The 16,229-nt window shown below is 48.5% G+C and overlaps 1 protein-coding gene across 3 annotated transcripts in view; it reads right to left on the reverse strand.

Annotated features, from left to right (window-relative positions):
- The window catches only part of SNRNP200 (small nuclear ribonucleoprotein U5 subunit 200), a 52,099-nt gene extending 38,997 nt beyond the window's left edge, over positions 1–13,102 (reverse strand). For all 3 annotated transcript variants that reach the window (XM_033081204.1, XM_033081206.1, XM_033081205.1), the window contains exons 1-10: positions 12,983–13,102; positions 12,172–12,335; positions 10,377–10,548; positions 8,221–8,413; positions 6,912–6,967; positions 6,612–6,710; positions 5,157–5,309; positions 3,771–3,870; positions 963–1,099; positions 36–119 (exon numbers count right to left, since the gene is read on the reverse strand). In XM_033081204.1, coding sequence (XP_032937095.1) covers positions 36–119; positions 963–1,099; positions 3,771–3,870; positions 5,157–5,309; positions 6,612–6,710; positions 6,912–6,967; positions 8,221–8,413; positions 10,377–10,548; positions 12,172–12,335; positions 12,983–13,027 — 1,203 coding nt within the window. In that variant the 5' untranslated portion in view covers positions 13,028–13,102. The remainder of the gene's footprint in view (positions 1–35; positions 120–962; positions 1,100–3,770; positions 3,871–5,156; positions 5,310–6,611; positions 6,711–6,911; positions 6,968–8,220; positions 8,414–10,376; positions 10,549–12,171; positions 12,336–12,982) is intronic.
- Positions 13,103–16,229: the final 3,127 nt, after the last annotated feature.

Consider the following 16,229-nt stretch of genomic DNA (forward strand, 5'->3'; position numbering starts at 1 on the left):
AGGTGTTTTTGTGTGAGTCCCTGCAGGGATCTCACCTCTCCCCCCTGGTCCAGATCCATGGATTCCAGGTCGGTGTCCATGCGGGACTGGCGCACGCGCTCCCGCCGCGAGCGCTCCTCCTGTGGGGGAAAATTGGGAATAAAGCCCCAGGGAAAGGGCTCAGCCTCCTCCAAAGTGCTCCTGCTCCCTCAATTCCTGCAGGAATGAACCAGCAAGAAGCTTTTGGGGTGGGAAAATTGAATTTCCACACAAAATGTGGGTCCTGCTGAGGGTTAAAATTCAGGATACAGGGACAGGGAAGAGGCTCAGCCTCCTCCAAGGGCTGCCAGCTGCTCCTGTTCCCTCAATTCCTGCAGGAATAGACATCCAGAAATCAGAAATAACCATTTTTATAAACCAGGAATAATAATTTTTTACAGGAAATCTGAATTTCCCTTCACAAATGTGGCTCCTGTTCCTCCTATGGGGAAAAATTTGGATTGAGCCACAGGGAAGAGGCTCAGCTGTGTCCAAGGTGCTCCTGCTCCCTCAATTCCTGCAGGAATGGGCAGCCATAAATCAGAAATAACCATTTTTATAAACCAGGAATAATAATTTTTTACAGGAAAACTGAATTTTCCCTCACAAATGTGGTTCCTGTTCCTCCTATGGGGAAAAATCGGGATGGAGGCACAGGGAAGAGGCTCAGCCTTGTCCAAGGTGTTCCTGTTCCCTCAATTCCTGCAGGAATGGTCACTCATAAATCAGAAATGATAGTTTTGGATATTCTGTGAGATTTTGGGGTGATCTCAGGGTGATTTGGGGCAGCATTTTGAAGGAATTTCCTGAGAAATCAAAGCCTGGGAAAGCAGAAGCGGCGACATCAGTGTCGCTTCCCACAGACCTTGGGGGGATCCCAGCCCCCATTTCCCACCCCAAAAAGGGATCCCACAAATCCCCCAAAGCCCTCAGAGCTTCCTGACCCGGATCAGATCCTCCTTCTCTGTCTCATGGAGCTGGTAGAGGAACTTGGAGAGCTCGGGGTCGGCCTCCATCTTGCCCATGATGCGCTCCTTCTCCGCCTCGCTCTGCGCGCTGGCCAGCAGCGTGCAGTACAGGACTGGGGAAAAAGGGGAGGCATTGTGGGGAAATGGGGGGGAAATCAGGGGAATAATTATGGGGATAATCATGGGGAAAGCATGGGAATAATCATGGGGAAAAACAGTGGAAAAACCATGGAACATATAATGGGAAAAGCATGGGAATAATCATGGGAATAATTATGAGAAAAGCATGGGAAAAGCATGGGGAAAGCATGGGGAAAGCATGGGGAAAGCATGGGAATAATCACGGGAAAAGCATGGGGAATCATGGGGAAAACAGTGGAAAAATCGTGGAAAAACCATGGAACATATAATGGGAAAAGCATGGGAATAATCATGGAGAAAGCATGGGGATAGCATGGGAATAATCATGGGGAAAACATGGGAATAATCATGGGGAAAACAGTGGAAAAACCATGGAACACATAATGGGAAAAGCATGGGAATAATCATGGAGAAAGCATGGGGAAAGCATGGGAATAGTCATGGGAAAAGCATGGGGAATCATGGGGAATAATCATGGGAAAAGCATGGAATAATCATGGGAATAATCATGGGAATAATCAAGGGGAAAGCATGGGAATAATCATGGGAATAGCATGGGAATAATCAAGGGGAAAGCATGGGAATAATCATGGGAATAGCATGGGAATAATCAAGGGGAAAGCATGGGAATAATCATGGGAATAGCATGGGAATAGCATGGGAAATCACGGGAAAAACAGTGGAAAAACCATGGAATGTATAACGGGAAAAGCATGGGAATAATCATGGGGAAAAGTATGGGAATAATCATAGGAAAAGCATGAGAAAAGGATGGGAATCATTATGGGATAGCATGGGAAAAGCATGGGAAAAGCATGGGAAAAGCATGGGAAAAGCATGGGAAAAGCATGGGAAAAGCATGGGAATAAACATGGGAATAAGCATGGGAATAAGCATGGGAATAAGCATGGGAATAATCATGGGAATAATCATGGGAATAATCATGGGAAAAACTGTGGAAAAACAGTGGAAAAACTGTGGAAAAACTGGAAAAACTGTGGAACATACAATGGGAAAATCATGGGGAAAGTATGGGAACAATCATGGGGAAAATCATGGGGAAAAGTGGAAAAATCGTGGAAAAAAAACAGTGGAAAAACCATGGAACATATAATGGGAAAAGCATGGGAATAATCATAGAAAAAGCATGGGGAAAGCATAGGAATAATCATGGGAATTATCATGCGAAAAGCATGGGAATAATCATGGGAAAAGCATGGGGAAAACTGTGGAAAAACCATGGAACATATAATGGGAAAAGCATGGGAATAATTATGGGAAAAGCATGAGAAAATAATCATGGGAATAATCATGGGAACAATCATGGAGAAAACATGGGAATAATTATGGGAAAAACATGGGAAAAGCATGGGAATAGTCATGGGAAAAGCATGGGAATAATCATGGGAATAGCATGGGAATAATCATGGGAAAAGCATGGGAATAATCATGGGAAAAGTATGGGGAAAACAGTGGAAAGACTGTGGAAAAACAGTGGAACATATAATGGGAAAAGCACAGGAATAATCTTGGGAATAATCACAGGGAAAGCATGGGAATAATTATGGGAAAAGTATGGGAATAATCATGGGAAAAACAGGGGAAAAACCATGGAAAAACTGTAGAAAAACTATGGAACATATAATGGGAAAAGCATGGGAATAATCATAGGAAAAGCATGGAAAAAATAGTGGAAAAACTGTGAAACATATAATGGGAAAAGCATGGGAATAATCATGGGAAAAGCATGGGAATAAACATGGGAATAAACATGGGAATAAACATGGGAATAAACATGGGAATAAACATGGGAATAAACATGGGGAAAACAGCGGAAAAACTGGAAAAACCATGGAACATATAATGGGAATAATCATGAGAATAATCATGGGAATAAGCATGGGAATAATGATGGGAATAATCATGGGGAAAGCATGGAAATAATTATAGAAAAAGCATGGGAATAATCATGGCAAAAGCATGGGAATAATCATGGGAATAAACATGGGAAAAGCACAGGGAAATCACAGGAAAATCGTGGAAAAATCTAGGAAAAATCATGGGGAAACCGCGGAAAACCATGGAACATACCATGGGAAAATCACAGGAAAAATAACAGAAAAATAATGGGGAAAATAATGGAGAAAATAATGGGAAAACCATGGGAGAAACCATGGGGGGAAAATCATGGCGGGAAAAATCATGGCGGGAAAAATCATGGCGGGAAAAATCATGGCGGGAAAAATCATGGCGGGAAAAATCATGGCGGGAAAAATCATGGCGGGAAAAATCATGGGGGAAAAATCATGGGGGAAAAATCATGGGGGAAAATCATGGGGGAAAATCATGGGGGAAAATCACAGTAGGAAAATCACAGTGGGAAAAAAACATGGGGAAAATTACGGGGGAAAAATCATGGGAGGAAAAGAATCATGGAAAATCATGGGGGAAAATAACGGGGAAAAATCATGGGGGAAAAATCATGGGGGAAAAATCATGGGGGAAAAATCATGGGGGAAAAATCATGGCAGAAAAATCATTGAAAATCATCAAAAATCATGGGGAAAAGATGGGAAAAATCATGGAAAAAAGATGGAAAAGTGGCTGCAAAGGCAGCAGGAGCCCATGGAAGGGGTGACTCACTCATCATGCGGTGCTGCCGCAGAACTTTGATGAAGTCGAAGGTGTTGAAGCCCAGCAGCAGCACCAGCTGGTTCTCACACTCACGGTCATCACTGGCAGTCTGGGGACAAAAAATGCCGTTTCCACATCCACAAAATCACCATAAAATTCCCATTAAAATCCCAAAAAATTTCCCATAAAAAACCCAAAAATTCCCTATAAAAATCTCCAAAATTCCCCATAAAAATCCTCCAAATTCCCATAAAAATCTTCAAAAATTCCCATTAAAAAGTCCCCAAAAATTCCCATAAAAATCCCCAAAAATTAGCATTTAAGTCCTCAAAAATTCCCATTAAAATCCCCAAAAATCCCCATAAAAATCCTTCAAAATTCCCATAAAAATAAAATTTCCATTAAAATAAAAAAAAAAATCCCATTAAAATCCCCAAAAATCCCATTAAAATCCTCAACATTCCCATTAAAAAAACCCAAAAATTCCCATTAAAATCCTCCAAAATTCCCATAAAAATTCCAAAAATTCCCATTAAAATCCTCCAAAATTCTCATAAAAAAATCCAAACATTCCCATTAAAATCCTCCAAAATTCCCACAAAGATCCTTCAAATTCCCATAAAAATCCCAAAAAATTTCCATTAAAATCCAAAAAAAATCCCATTAAAATACCCATAAAAATAAAAAAATTCCCATAAAAATCCTCAAAAATTCCCATTAAAGAAAACCAAAAATTCCCATTAAAGTCCCCAAAAATTCCCATTAAAATCCTCCAAAATTCCCATAAAAATCCTCCAAAATTCCTATAAAAATCAAAAAAAATTTCCATTAAAATCCCCAAAAATTCCCATTAAAATCCCCATTAAATCCCCATTCAAATTCCTATTAAAATCCCTATAAAATCTCCTAAAATCCTCTAAAATTCCTATTAAAATCCCCATAAAATTCCCATTAAAATCCCCATAAATTTTCCATTAAAATCCCCTAAAATTCCCATTAAAATCCCAAAAATCCCCACAAAAATCCTCCAAAACTTCCATTAAAGTCCCATTAAATTCCCATTAAAACATCCCGGAGGTTGGAAAAACCATCCCAAAAATTCCAATTTTTCCCCAAAATCATGGGAATAAAGAGGGGAGCATCCCATGGAGTTGGCTCCAGAGGGAAAAATAATCCTGGAGACTCAAAAACCATCCCAAAAATTCCAATTTTTCCCAATAAACACAGGAATCAAGAAGGAACATCCCCCATGGATGACGAAAAATCCCAGGAAAAATCCCCAGGAATTCCCAACCCACAATTCCATTCAATGGGACAAAACACAAGAATTAATTTGGATCCCAATTTTTTAGGTGGAGAATTCTCCCAGATCCCAAAAAGCTGAAGGTCACAGACCTTGAGGATCTCCAGGACCTCGTCTGCCTTTTTTTGGGACACGATGGCGTCGTCGTAGAAGCGGCTGAGCTGGCGCTGCAGCCAGAAGGCGTCGATGTCCCGGGGGTGCAGGTCCTTCTTCTTGGAGCTCATCAGCTCCCCTGCAGCCACCAGCTGGGGAATACCAAATATTCACATCATTTATGAGCCTTGAGGAGGGGTTAAGGAGTCAAAATCCCATTAAATCCCATTAAATCCCAAAAAACCCCACTAAAATCCCAAAAAAATCCCATTAAAATTCCAAAAAATCCCATAAAATCCCATTAAAATGCCATTAAACCACATTGAAACCCAAAAAATCCCATTAAAATAAAAAAAAAAAATCCCATTAAAATCCCATTAAACCCCATTAAAATAAAAAAAAACCATTAAAATTTCATTAAAATCCCATTACTATCCCAAAAATTCCCATAAAAACCCTCAAAAATTCCCAATAAAAGGCCCAAAAATTCCCTAAAAATCTCAAAAAAATTCTCATAAAAATCCCCAAAATCCCCACAAAAAATCCCAAAAAATTCCCGTAAAAATCCTCAAAAATTCCCATAAAAATCCCCAAAATCCCCATTAAAATCCTCACAAAAACCCCGTAACATCCCCCCAGTTCCCATTCCCAGCCAGCACTCCCGGTGTCTCCAGTGTCCCCAGTGCCCTAATGTCCCCGTGTCCCCAGTTGTCCCCGTGTCCCCTTGTCCCACGTGTTCCCAGAGTCTCTGGCTGTCCCCATGTCCTGTGTCCCCATGTCCCCATATCCCCACATCCTGGTGTCCCCGGTGTCCCCGTGTCCCCACTGTCCCTGTGTCCCTGGTGTCCCCATGCGCCCGTGTCCCTGGCTGTCCCAATGTCCCCATGTCCCTGTGTCTCCATGTCCCCGTGTCCCCATGTCCCCTGTGTCCCCGTGTCCCTGGCTGTCCCAGTGTCCCCGGTGACCCCATGTCCCCGGTGTCCCCATGTCCCTGGTTGTCCCCAGCGTCCCAGTGTCCCCACGTCCCTGTGTCCCTGGTTCTCCCTTGTGTCCCCCTGCCCCCACGTCCCCGTGTCCCTGCGTCCCAGTGTCCCCAGTGTCCCCATGTCCCCGTGTCCCAGCGTCCCCGTGCCCCAGTGTCCCCAGTGTCCCTGTGTCCCTGGTGTCCCCATGTGCCCGTGTCCCCGCTGTCCCAATGTCCCCATGTCCCCATGTCCCAGTGTCCCCATGTCCCCATGTGCCCGTGTCCCCATGTGCCAGTGTCCCCGGTTGTCCCCATGTCCCCATGTCCCAGATGTCCCCATGTCCCCATGTCCCCATGTCCCAGTGTCCCCATATCCCCGTGTCCCCATGTCCCAGATGTCCCCATGTCCCCATGTCCCAGATGTCCCCATGTCCCCAGTGTCCCCATGCCCCCATGTCCCTGTGTCCCCATGTCCCCAGTCCCCGCTCACGTTGGCCGACAGCGTGCAGCGAACGACGGCCTCGTCTCCCTCCAGGTCATCGTCGGACGCCTCGTCCCGAACCTCGCCGTAGATGTCCTCGTCCCCCTCCTGAGGGACACCCCGGGGTCACCCACAGCAGTTCTTTGTGCCACCCACAAACCCCATTTCTACCCCTTGGGGAATGGGGGATTGGGGAATGGGGGATTGGGGAATGGGGGACTGGGGAATGGGGGATTCACTCAGGAATGTGGGATTCAGGAATGTGGGGTTTATTCAGGAATGAGGGATTTGGGTCGGGTCCATCCCCACCTCCTCATCAGACTCGAACTGCACGTTCACCCCGTAGGTCTCGTCAATGTTGTCATCTGTGGGGAACAGGCACTGAGCTCACCGGGAATTCACCGGGAATTCACCAGGAATTCACAGTGAATCCCTGGGAATTCACCAATAATCACTGGGAAGCACCAGGAATCCAGCAGGAATCGCCAAGAATTCACCAGAAATCACCAGGGAATCACCAGGAATTCACCAGGAATTCACTGGGAATCATCAGGGAATCACCAGGAATTAACTGGGAATTCTACATGGAATCCACTGGGAATTACTGGGAATTCACCAAGAATTCACAAGAATTCACCAGGAATTACCAGGGATTCACTGAAAAATCACCAGGAATTAACAGGAATTTAGCATGGAATTCACCAGGAATTACCAGGAATTCATCAAAAACTCAGCATGGAATTCAACAGGAATTACCAGGAATTTGGCGTGGAATTCACTGGGAATTCACAGGGAATTAACTGAAATTAATTTAAAATTTAAAAATAAAAAATTCCTGAAAAAAAAAAATTAAAACTCAAAAAATACCCCCCAAAAAATCAAAAGCAAAATATATATATATATAACACATATAAAAATATTTTTTAAATAAAAATCCAACCCAAAAATTAAAAAATTCCAAAATCATGAAAAATCGCGAAAAAAAAATCCCTAAAAAATCCCTAAAATTTTTTTTTTAAATCACAAAATGTTTCCAAAAAATTCCCCAAAATTCCCCTAAAGCCCCCAGTGTCCCTGCCCATGTTCTGCATGTCTTTGTCCCCTCCACAGTTGGTGATTTTGTTGCCCAACAGCTCCACTCCCAAAAATCCCAAAAAATGTCCCCAAAATGGTCAAAAATCTCAAGAAAAGTCCCAAAAATCAACAACAAATAATAATTAAACTTATATATCTATATGCACAGACAGCTACATGTAAAATTTAAAAAAACCCTAAAAAAAAAAATTATTTCAAAATAACGCAAAAAAATCACAAATAATCGCAAAAAATCGCGAAAAAGTTGCAAAAAATTTTTTTTAATTTTCCCCAAAACCAAAATTAAAATGAAAAAAACCCCACATATTTTCAAAATCTAAAAAACGAAATTAAATTTAAAAAAAATTGAAAAATCCCCTCTAAAAAGAAAAAGAAATTATGAATAAAATTAGCAAAAAAAATCGCCTAAAAATAAAAAAAAATCCCTAAAAAATCTTGAAAAAAATCCAAAAAAATCCCAAAAAATTCTCAAAAAATCCAAAAAAATTCCCTAAAATCCCCAAACTCCTCCCAGTATCCGTACCCATGTTCTGGATGTCCTTGTCCCCCCCATAGTCAGTGATTTTCTTGCCCAGGTTGACCAGCACGTGGTAGCGCGTGTCGTCGGTGGGGCCCAGCAGCAGCTCCACCTCGCGGCGCCGCTCCTTGTCCCGCAGCTTCTCGTTCTTGAGCACGGCCAGCACCTCGTCAGCAGCGCCGCACAGGATGTCCCGGGGCTGGGGGAGGGACAGGGCACTGGGAATGGGGCACTGGACTGGGAATGGGCCAGCGGACTGGGAATGCTGGGACCAGATTGGGAATGCCAGTAGCAGACTGGGAATGCCCATCCCACACTGGGAATGCCAGCACCAGATTGGGAATGCCCATTCTAGACTAGGAATGCCCATCTCAGATTGGGAATGCCAGCACCAGACTGGGAATGCCCATCCCAGACTGGGAATGCCAGCACCAGACTGGGAATGCTCATCCCAGACTGGGAATCTGCCACCGGACTGGGAATGTGCCACCAGACTGGGAATGACCATCCCAGAGTGGGAATGCCCATCCCAGACTGGGAATGCTCATCCCAGACTGGGAATGCCAGCACCAGACTGGGAATGTACATCCCAGACTGGGAATGCCCATCCCAAACTGGGAATGCTCATCCCAGACTGGGAATGCCAGCACCAGACTGGGAATGTACATCCCAGACTGGGAATGCCCATCCCAGAGTGGGAATGCCAGCACCAGAATGGGAATGCTCATCCCGGACTGGGAATGCTCATCCCAGACTGGGAATGCTCATCCCAGACTGGGAATGCTCATCCCAGACTGGGAATGCCAGCACCAGACTGGGAATGCCAGCACCAGACTGGGAATGCTGGGACCAGACTGCCACACAGGACGTCCCAGGGCTTGCACAGGGACAGGGCACTGGGAATGCCCATCCCGGACTGGGAATGCTCATCCCAGACTGGGAATGCCAGCACCAGACTGGGAATGTACATCCCAGACTGGGAATGCCAGCACCAGACTGGGAATGCCCATCCCAAACTGGGAATGCCCATCCCAAACTGGAAATTCTCATCCCAAACTGGAAATTCTCATCCCAAACTGGAAATTCCCATCCCAGACTGGGAATGCCCATCCCAGACTGGGAATTTTGATCCAGGACTGGGAATGCCCATTCTCCAGGCTCTGTGGGAGTGGCAGCAAGGGAGAGGAGAGTGTGAAGGAAAATCGTCCATGAGGGAACTGGGACATCCCTGGATCCCTGCAACAGGAGGGGATTGAAGAGTTCTCCCAACCCAAACCACTGCAGGATTCCACATGGGATTTTGGGAAGGAATTCCTCCTTTTGGGGGTGGTGAGGAGCTGGGATGGAATTCCCAGAGCCCCTGGGATCCCTGGAAATATCCAAGGCCAGGTTGGAGCCACCTGGGACAGTGGAAATTGTGGGACCCATGGTGGGACTGGGGAACATTGGGGTCCCTTCCAACCCAAACCATTCCATGATCTCACACGCAGGTTTAGATGGAATTTTGGCAAGAAATACTGGGAGAGGGGCTGGGATGGAATTCCCAGAGGAGCTGTGGCTGCCCCTGGATCCCTGGCAGTGTCCCCAAGGCCAGGCTGGAGCACCTGGCACAGTGGGAGCTGTCCCTGCCATGGTGGCTCTGGAGGAGCTTTAAGGTCCCTTCCAACCCAAAACATTCCATGGTCTCATGTGCTGGTTTGGATGGGATTTTGGGAAGGAATTCCTGGTTGGGAAGGTGGGGAGGGGTTGGGATGGAATTCCCAGAGGAGCTGTGGCAGCCCCTGGATCCCTGGCAGTGTCCCCAAGGAGCCACCTGGGACAGTGGGAGCTGTCCCTGCCATGGTGGCACTGGAGGAGCTTTCAGACCCCTTTCAGTCCCAAGCATTCCAGGATTCAATGTTTAAATGGGATTTTGAGAAGGAATATTGGGAAAGGGGTTGGGATGGAATTCCCAGAGTAGCTGTGGCATCCCCTGGATCCCTGGAAGTGTCCCCAAGTCCATTTCGGAGCCACCTGATCCTGTGGAAAACATCCCAGCCCATGGTGGAACTGGATGATCTCCAAGATCCCTCATCTCCCCAACCCATCCCTGTGGGATTACAGGGCTGGATTCCCCACCCCAGAGGTGAATTCCCAAATCCCAGGGATGATCCCAGGCTCACCTGGTCCCCCAGGGCTGCCTGGATGAAGCTGAGCAGGACCTCATAGGTCTCCCGTGTCTCCTTGGTTTTGGGTTTGTAGATGATGCCGACCATCTCGTCGATGCCCTCGGACAGCAGAGTGTACCCCTTCATCTTATTGATGTCGTGCCTGTCCTCATCCCTCTTCCTCCTCCTGGGAAAAACAGGAAAATTTGGGAATCAGAGGTGCTCACAGCACAAATCCTGCTTTTCCAGACGCTTTTATTCCCAAAAAAAAGAAGGGAAATTAATTTATTTTCATTTTTTGCTACAGTTTTTCTGAGTATCAGCAGCTCTGTGCTGGGTGGGGCTGGAGTTCCAGGTTTTCCAAATTGAATTTTCCTAAAAATCTTGGAGAAGGGAAAGCTCCAAGGAGATCTCAAAACTCTTCTCCAGTGTCTGAAGGGGCTCCAGGAGAGCTGGAGAAGGACTGGGATAAGGGATGGAGGGACAGGACACAGGGAATGGATTCAAGCTGGGAAAATGGAGATTGAAATGGGATTTGGGAAGGAATTTTTCCTGGATTCTTTGGAATGTCCAAGGTCAGGTTGGAATCTGGGCCAATCCTGCCCTTTCCAGACCCCTTTATTCCCAAAATAAAGCAGGGAAATTGATTTATTTTCATTTTTTGCTACAGTTTTTTCAAATATTGGCAGCTCTGAGCTGGGTGGGGCTGGAGTTCCAGGTTTTCCAAATTGAATTTTCCTAAAAATCTTGGAGAAGGGAAAGCTCCAAGGAGATCCCAGAATTCTGCAGAGCCTGAAGGGGATCCCAAACAGGGACTGGGATCAGGGATGGAGAGACAGGACACAGGGAATGGCAACATGGAGATGGAAATGGGATTTGGGGATGGAATTCCCACAGGAGTTGTGGCTGCCCCTGGATCCCTGGGAATGTCCAAGGTTGGAATCTGGGCCAGTGGAAGCTCGATGGTTTTGGGGGGTTTAAAATCCCTTCAGCCAAAACATTCCTGGGAAATCAGGCAGCAGGAAAAGCAGATTTCCTAGGAAATTGGTTAACAGGAAAAGCAGATTTCCTGGGAAATTGGTTAACAGGAAAAGCAGCTTTCCTGGGAAATTGGGTACCAGAAAATGCAGCTTTTTGGGAAATCAGGCTCCAGGAAAAGCAGATTTTGTGGGAAATTGGTTAACAGGAAAAGCAGATTTCCTGGGAAATTGGGTACCAGGAAAAGCAGCTTTCAGAAGAAATCAGGAACCAGGAAAAGCAGCTTTCCTGGGATATCTGCAGTCCAGGAAAGGGAACTGGGAAAAGGGAATTGGGCACCAGGAAAAGCAACTTTTGTGGGAAATTAGGGAAGCTCATTCAGGAAATTGGAGAGCAGGAGAAGCAGATTTCCTGGGAAATCTGGTACCAGGAACAGCAGCTTTCATGGGAAATTGGGTAACAGAAAATGCAGCTTTTTAGGTAATCAGGCTCCAGGAAAAGCAGATTTTGTGGAAAATTTGGCACCAGGAAAAGCAGCTTCTACAGGAAATTTAGCACCAGGAAAAACAGCTTTTCTGGGAAATCAGGAGCCAAGCAAAGCAGCTTTCCTGGGAAATTTGGTATCTGAATCCACACCTTTTTTTGGAAAATAAAGCACCAAGAAAACACCTTTCCTTGAATATTTGGTGCTTCCTTCTCAGGAAATTCAGGACAAGCAAAAACAGCTTTCCCATCCAAATTCAAGCCGCAACTTCTCCAGCAGAACTCCCAACCTCTCCCCACTGCCCAATCCCGTTATCCCAGGATGAGAATTCCCAGCTTTCCCACTCACTTGGCCCTTCTCTCCTCCTGCATCTGGGGTTTGGTCCTCTGGGCCTTGTCCCCCATTCGTGTCCCCTCGAGTTTCCCCACCAGGGACAGCACCTCCCCCGTGGGCTCATCGCGGCGCGTGCGGTCGATCAGAGAGCGGTCGGCTTGGAGCACGAGGTTGGAGTTCTGGGAAAGAAAAAACAACAGGGAGAATGGGATGAGGGGGTGATTGGGGCTGGGAGGAGTGCAAGGGGTCTTAAAGTGGGATTAGGGATCTCAAAATGGGGCTGGGGGTCTCAAGATGGGGCTAGAGAATCCCAAAATGAGGCTGAGAAATCCCAAAATGGGGCACAGGGTCTCAAAATGGGGCTGGGAGGTCTCAAATTGGGCTGGGGGGGTCTCAAAACGGGGTTGGACAATGCCAAAATGGGGCTGGGGAATCCTAAAATGGGACTGGGGAATCCTAAAATGGGACTAGGGAATCCCAAAATGGGGTTGAAGGGGGCCTGGGAATCCCAAAATGAAGCTAGGAGAAATCCAAGCGATTCCAAAATGATGGGGTGGGTGTTCAAAATGGGGCTGGAGAATCCTAAAAAGGGGCTCAAGTGTCCAGAAATGGGACCGGAGGTCTCAAAGTGGGGCTGGGGAATCCCAAAATGGGACTGGGGGGGTCACAAAATGGGGCTGAGGGTGCTCTGGGGGTCTCAAAATGGGGCCTGGGAGGGGATCTGAGGGTCCTGAAATGGGTCCCAAAATTGCGGTGGAAAGGGCTCCCGGAACGGGATGGGTTCACGGTAACGGGAAGGGATTCAGGGCACCGGGCCCGCACTCACCGCCTTGTACTCGTACTGCAGGCTACGGGCGGTTACGTCCGCCATGGCTGCACGGGGAACGGGACCGGGAACGGGAGCGGGGCCAGACGAGGCCGCGCCGCAGCCGCGCCACAGCCGCACCGGAAGCTCTCTCAGAAGAACTTCCGGGCCATGCGGAAACGGCGGCGGGACCCGGAAGTACGCCTAAGCCCGCGAGAGCGAGGCTCCGCCCATTTCGCATTCTGATTGGTGGATAGACGCTAAATCCCGCCCCCATGCCGAGAGTTGCCTGTGATTGGCCAGGCAGCCAACCCGCCATGCTTTGATTGACGTTTAAACGCCTGAGGGCTCGGAGGCGACGGGGCGGGGCAGAGGGCGTAGTCAGAGCGAAGGCCGTCGCTTCCTATTGGTTCTTTTGCGTGTAAGCCACGCCCCCTCGGTTCAGACCACGCCCCCTTTCCGGTGAGCCCACACGTGGTGCCCAAAGAGGGGACGCGACACCCCCAAATTGTCCCCAAGTACCTCGCAGTGTCCCAAGGGGGGCTCATTGTCCTGGGGGGGGGTCCCTGGGCATCGAGGGGTACCCGGGCATGAGGGGGTCTCTGAGCTCTGTGGGGTCCCTGGGCATTTGGGGGTTCCTGGGTATTGGGGGTACCCGAGCATTGTGGGGTCCCTCGGCATTTGGGGGCCCCTGGGCACTCTGGGATCCCTGGGCATCGAGAGTGTGATAAATTAGGTTCACTTTTCTGGTAGATTTAAAAAAGTTTAATAAAAGACAATAAGAGATAATAAAGTAAAAAATTTTAACAACCGGGTGCTCGGCATTCAGCCAAGAGCACCCCTGTTGCTTTGGAGACACCCCTTAAATCCATCAGCCCATTGCATGTTCATAGACCCATTATACATCTTCAAACTTTTCTACAAACTATTTTCCATATTCTAAGAACCGTTTTACACGGCCACTCCTTGAATCTGCCTTTTTAGATCATCCATGTTTCTTGGCTGTGGTTTTAATTTATTTCTCTTATCAGCCTTAACTTGGCCTGTGGTCTTCAATTTCTGCAGACAGTTGGTGCTGGTGGCTGTGTATCAGCAGCAGGTGCCTTCACTGGGTGTTATCCAACCAAACAGGCAGTTCATTTATTACAAAGACACTTCAGCTTATGCTAGTCATAAAGAAAACCATATCTTAACCATTTCAACACCACACACATAGTATCCACCCTAATATTTGCCAAAAACCAACATCATAGTATGTATTTATAACAGGGGGTACCCGGGCATTTGGGGCTCTCTGGACATTGAGGGGTCCCTGGGCACTGGGGGATACCTGAGCACTGTAGAGCCCCTGGGCATTGAGGGGTCCCTGGGCACTGAGGGGTCCCTGGGCTTTGAGGGGTCCCTGGGCACTGAGGGGTCCCTGGGCACTGGGGGAGGTCTCTGGCCACTGAGGGATCTCTGGGCATTGGAGGGTCCCTGGTCTTTGAGGGGTCTCTGGACATTGAGGGGTCTCTGGGCATTGAGGGGTCCCTGGGCACTGAGGGGTCTCTGGGCATTGGAGGGTCCCTGGGCACTGAGGGGTCTCTGGACATTGAGGTGTCCCTGGGCACTGAGGGGTCTCTGGGCATTGAAGGGTCCCTGGGCACTGAGGGGTCTCTGGGCATTGAGGTGTCGCTGGGCACTGAGGGGGTCTCTGGACATTGAAGGCTCCCTGGGCACTGAGGGGTCTCTGGGCATTGGAGGGTCCCTGGTCTTTGAGGGGTCTCTGAGCACTGAGGGATCCCTGGACATTGAGGGGTCTCTGGACATTGAGGGGTCTCTGGGCTTTGAGGGGTCTCTGGGCATTGAGGTGTCCCTGGGCATTGAGGGGTCCCTGGACATTTGAAGGGTCCCTGGGCACTGAGGGGTCTCTGGGCTTTGAGGGGTCTCTGGGCATTGGGGGGGTCACTGGGCTTTGAGGGGTCTCTGGGCATTGGGGGGTCACTGGGCTTTGAGGGGTCCCTGGACATTTCAGGGTGACAGAGGTGACAGGGGACGCGGGCAGAGCCTCCCTCTGCCTGGAGCCACCTCGGTGCTGGCTTTGGGGACAGAGCTCAGTGCCATCTGCCCGGTGCGGTGCCTGCTGCGCGTGCCCTCGTTATCTCTGCCCCGTTAATTAGTGGAGTGCGGTGCCAGTGCCTGGAGAGGTGCCCGCTGGCCATGCCAGCTGGGCCGTGCCCCAGCAGGAGTGTCACCACGTGTCCCTGGAGGTGACCTGGCCGTGCTGTCACACTGATGGTGCCCACCTGGACTTCATCCTCGTCTTCTCCTTCCTCATCCTCTCCAGGGATCCTGGCGGGGGTACTGGGGGAGATTCTGGGAATGGACCCCAAGAGTGATACTGGAAATTATACTGGGAATGGGCCCAGGGGACCCAAAAAGAAAAACTGAACTGGGATTTGCCAAACTGGGCTGAACTGGGATGAGCAGAGCTCAACTGGGACTGACCAAGCTGGGCTGGACTTGGATGAGCAGAGTTGGAGTGGGCTGAAAAGAACTGAACTGGGATTGCCCAAACTGGGCTGAACTGGGATGGGCAGAATTGGACTGGGGTTGGGCAACCTGGGCTGAACTGGGCTGAGCTAAGCCAAACTGGGATTGGCCAAAGTGAGCTGAACTGGGATGAAAAGAGCTGAACTGGGACTGGTCAAACAGAGCTGAACTAGGATGAGATGAGCCGAACTGGGATGGGCCGAACCTGCCCAAGCTAGGCTGAACTGAGCCAAACTGGGTTGGGTAAAACCAGAGTGAGCTGAGCCGAACAAGGCCAGTGAAGCCAGCTGGGCCGAGCCTGGTTAAACCAAGCTGGGCTGAGCCAAACTGAGTTGAGCCTGGTTAAGGTGGCATGAACTGGGCTGAGCCCAACCAGGACACTCTGAACTGGGATGAGCCTGGTTCGTCCAAGCTAGGCCAGTGGGGCTGAACTGGGCTGAACTGAGCTGAGCCCAACTGGGACACCATGAGCTGGGCTGAGCTGAGCTGAACCAAGCCAGGCCCCTGGGGCTGAACTGGGCTGATGGGTTCTGGATCCGACCCAAACCGAGCCGAGCTGGGCTGAGCCTGGTTGAACCAACTGGTTCCAGCAAGACCCGACTGGTTCCGAGGCGATATGAGCCGAGCAGTTCTGAGCGATCGCAATTTGGACTGGACCGCGGTCCTACCGGACCCGAGCGGTTCTGAAACGATCAGACCCGCCTGAGCGGGCCCGAGCGGTTCCGATCTGACCTGA

Source organism: Catharus ustulatus, chromosome 27 (assembly GCF_009819885.2).
Source record: "Catharus ustulatus isolate bCatUst1 chromosome 27, bCatUst1.pri.v2, whole genome shotgun sequence".
Lineage (NCBI taxonomy): Eukaryota > Metazoa > Chordata > Aves > Passeriformes > Turdidae > Catharus > Catharus ustulatus.